General features: G+C 34.8%; 1 protein-coding gene across 1 annotated transcript in view; it reads left to right on the top strand.

Annotated features, from left to right (window-relative positions):
• Window positions 1-4,333, top strand: part of LOC109539693 — a gene marked incomplete at its 5' end in the record, with an annotated part of 41,511 nt that overhangs the window by 9,508 nt on the left and 27,670 nt on the right. Inside the window, 1 exon segment of the mRNA XM_048668281.1 lies at window positions 604-951. Coding sequence (XP_048524238.1) covers window positions 604-951 — 348 coding nt within the window.

Here is a 4,333-nt window from a genome sequence, read left to right on the forward strand (position 1 = left end):
TATTATACTACTATTGTTACACAATTTATTAACATACTCTTTTTTAGGTTCATTTAGGTTCTTTTGATAACGATAGCAGAAAATAGCTATCGAAACGTCAAGGTAATTTGTCAAATTAAGTTCTCTACTAATTGGAATTTTCTCTTACAGCTTGAGCCTAAGTGTGTCGCAGGATACCCTCTAGGTGATAGTTCTTGATTACTTTTTGATAAATATTTCTTTCTTATTGAGAAATAGGAGCACTATTTATCAATCTGTAATAAAAGACGTGAGGAAATTCTGTCTTTTTTGAAGACAAACATTTTTGAGGCGAAATACCCAAAAGGAAGTTTGTAAAAAAGTTATCTATAATTGGTACTTGATTTACATTGGCCATTATAACGAACAGTTTGAAGGGTCAGAAGAACACAAGTTCTCCCCTGTTCTTGCGCACAAGAAACCCTTTTAAAAAGTGAATTGTTTAGTGTGCAGCATACTCATTTTTTCCCATAAAAACTGGGGCTTTTGTTGATGATTGATGCACACTTTTTTGAAATTTTCCAACAAACCACATGTTTACCATCCAGTTCTTTGAAACATAAACCAAAAAAGCTGTTGTTCCAGATGCCAAACCGAATGCGAACATCGGCGCCCAAAATTCGGGCAGCAAAAATAGTCTCACGTCCAGATTCCCCTTCTACCATCCTCACTCCCATGGCAGTCCGGATGATGAAGACGCCAAATTGTTGAAAACGAAACAGTCGAGCGGCGGCAAACTTCCGAACAGTAGTGGTACCATGGCGGAACAGTCGCACGGTACCAACGCGATCAGTGTTGATGCGGGACCAAAACAACGGAAAAGCAAGTCGGGTTTGGGTGGTTTTCTGCAGCGATTGGCCAGCTTTCGATTGGGAGCCAAAAAAGGACAAGAGCAAAAGGATAAGCTCAAGAGGAATGGTGCTGCTGCAACAGGTCAGTACCGGGTGGTTCTGGAGTTGAAAATTATCAAACCAACACTAGAAAGTGTTTTGTTAACGGATTATTTTTGCTTAACTCAACTAAACAGGCGCGACTTGAATTCTCATTCTTTCCAAGATGTGGCCACTGCGGAAAATCTAAGCGGCGATTTTCGCCCAAGTTTGCCTCTACTACTACACCTTTTCGCGACAATTAACATACATTTTATTCAACTCCTACGCAAATTGCATTGTAAACTTCTTTCTGATTTGCCAAGAAATTGTTGGGTACAGTCACTTAATGACCCACATTGCCTTATAAATTATAAACAGCGTTATGAAAACCGTTTCTTGCATCTGATAAACCCTCTACTATTCGTCGAAAAGCCAGGTGTTCGAATTCCAACCCTGGAGGGTGCTTTACCTGTATGTTGGGGTCACTTTGCAGTTTCAACTTTCACAACTCATTGTTTTGATAAAACGTCCTTCTGTATGTTCCCAGTTCGGCGTGAAGATATTAGTTTATGAAAGAATTTCCGAAAATACACTTTTGCGTGTTTGATTTAACGCGGCAAAGTTTGTTGGGGTGTTGCAAGCGAGGAAGTGTGTTCAACGTTGAAACTATGAGAAGTATTTATGGTATTTGCAAGCCGTTTTAGTGGAAAAGTTGTTCTAATTTTGGCCATTACGCATTGAGTGGGACTTTTGGCAGCTTAGGACATAACAAAGTGGTTGATATTTACGCATCGAGCGCAGTCAGAGGCCTTGATCGACTCACTCAAATATCATCAATGCTACACGCTTCCACTAACTAATCTTCGCAAAAGTTTCTGTAAATAATTACAGAAAATAAAAAAAAATCACATTTTTCTCCGAGTGTGTTCGATCTTATTTCCTCTCCTGCCTTAATTTCATTTTCGCCCTACAGCAATCTCTTCATTCATGTTTCTTTTTTTTGAAACATTCAATATTTTTGTTTCTAGACACTTTGTTAAACGCCTTGTGTAGGTCTACGCGTAAATCTTTTTTGTTTCCTTTAATGCCTTTTCTCTTGTTTGTTTCATGGAAATTATGTGGTCTTGAATCCTATTTGTGCGCCTAAATTCGCTTTGCGGTTGTTCAAATGACATGTTCGAATTCTTTCATATCAGTTGAAACTTTTTCATTTCCATACTTATCAGTGATAACAATTTTTCGGTCTCATTTTTTTTTGTAAAAAATTAGCGGTAACGGTTTTCTTCCTGTTAACCAAATGTTAATGTACAAATCTACTACTACCGTTACTTCTTGTTCACCTTTATTTATCATTTTTGTTCCATTTTTTATTTCTTCATGTCACTTTGTATTGGTTTGAGCTTTTTTTGTTCTTTCTTGTTTTGCTTCATGTGCCCTCTTTACCCCTTCTTCTTCTAGTCGTTCCTGACAATGTTTTTACCAACGTTTTGTTATTTATTTTGTCATTAAATTTGCACTTAATGCATATTGTTTCTTCCGATTTTCTTTTGCTACATGCTTTAGATATGTATGCTATGGGACAGCTTCCACTTGTCTTTGCTGCTGATCGTGTTTCTTTATTTTTTCATCAAACTATTGAAATTTTTTCCTCGGTTGCCAGTGTTTTTATTTTTTCTTTTGTTTTGATTTGCTTTATAATCTGGTGCTTTTTTGTCTCCTTGTTTCAAAACTTATTCTTCATTTCTATTTCAGCTGTCATTTCCTGCGAACATCATGTTTACGGTTATCTCATTTCTTGCTTATTTTACGCATTTCTTTGTGGTTTTCTATAACGAGTTTTTTTCAATATTCTCATATTTGGATAGCATTTTTATCTATGTAACTTTGATCATTATTTTTAATTTTTATGTTGTGATTTCTCCATAGTTTCTTGCAGAAGGGGTTTATATCTTATTTATAAATTACATTATTATTATTGTTTTTTTAGCAATATTATTAGCAATTAATGTATTTTCTTTGTTCCTTAGTTTGTTAATATATTTAATTAGATAAATGGCAAACTTAAGACTGCAAAACCAGCTGAAAAACTCCAAAAAACATTAAAAAACTCCTCCACACAAAACCACCACATAAATCTTGAAAATTGATCGAAAATCGAAACTTTTTCACTTGCAAAAACAACTCTCTACTTTTAAAGATTCCTCAGGAAAAACCCGTCAAACCCTGGGCCCTCATAATAACATGAAATATAGAACTGTAGATATAAAAATATAACTGTCTTAGTACTCAAGCACCTCATTGGACGATAACAAAACGATCAGTTAATTCACACTTTCCCTTAAATAATAAATAATTATAATAAAGTTCGCAATTGAAATAAACTCAGCCAAATAAAACTTCTGGAGAAAAAGATCAAAACAACAATAACAAAACAGTAACTGATAGCGATAAGAGCCAGATGAAAGAACCAAAGAAGTCAAGAAGACTATTAAAAACAGTCAGGTCATACGCATCGTGACATATTGAATGGTATCGCATTCGATGGCCAATCACACGTTTACTTAAGCCATTAATATTATATGGTAGGCATGAAAACAAATAGCTGTTTGTTCAAAACCAGGACGTTTCATACGAGGATTGGTGTATAAATAAATGAGTTGTGCTGTTAAGTGGAACCAACAAGAGCGCTTATCTAAGTGGCTCTTGCAGCTGAAAAAATGCGTGAAACGTTTGCACTTAATGCATCAGCGAGTAAAAATCATCGTTTAATTATCAACACTTGCGAGGAATTTACGAGGAATGTCTGGAAACAGTGGCAGTGGAAAATAAACTGCCTGAAATTGCATGTAAAAGCGCCACTTCCTTAATAAAGTCTATTTCTATTTACGTCATTATTATTGTTATTGCTTCTTTGATGGCTTCCTTCCTACTTGCTGATGTTAGACAGTTAGGGTTCGAGGAAATAATGCCAGGAGATTATGTTTAAACAGGACTGGAAAGTGGGCTGCGATCATTCCCATTCATGTTTACCCAAACTGCGTCTAATGCTTGAGTAAATTAGTTCATTAAAAATCAGTGAAAACTATTGAATAAATGCATTGTGTGCCCAATTAATTGATGATCTTAATAAATACATATTCAACAATTTAATGTTACTTTTATATTAGAAAGTGAAGTGATAGATGGATCTGTAAAGCAGGGTTGGCTTGATTTTCATCAAGTGATTTAAATCACCTGACTTTTTTGGAAAAAAATCACGATTTAAATCAAAGTTCATTTTTTCAAGAAACTTTATATTTCCACACAAAAAATATAAAACAAAACATAAATAATTCTAAGAAATGAAAATAAAAATTAAACGGTATTAATGGTAAACTCAGTAATACTAAAACGGAAATCACTTCTCTTTCTCTTCATTTTCGTTATAAAGTCTGAAGAGGAAC

This window comes from Dendroctonus ponderosae, unplaced genomic scaffold (assembly GCF_020466585.1).
Source record: "Dendroctonus ponderosae isolate FM_Combo_2020 unplaced genomic scaffold, Dpon_F_20191213v2 Dpon_F_20191213_7, whole genome shotgun sequence".
In the NCBI taxonomy this organism is placed as follows: Eukaryota; Metazoa; Arthropoda; class Insecta; order Coleoptera; family Curculionidae; genus Dendroctonus; species Dendroctonus ponderosae.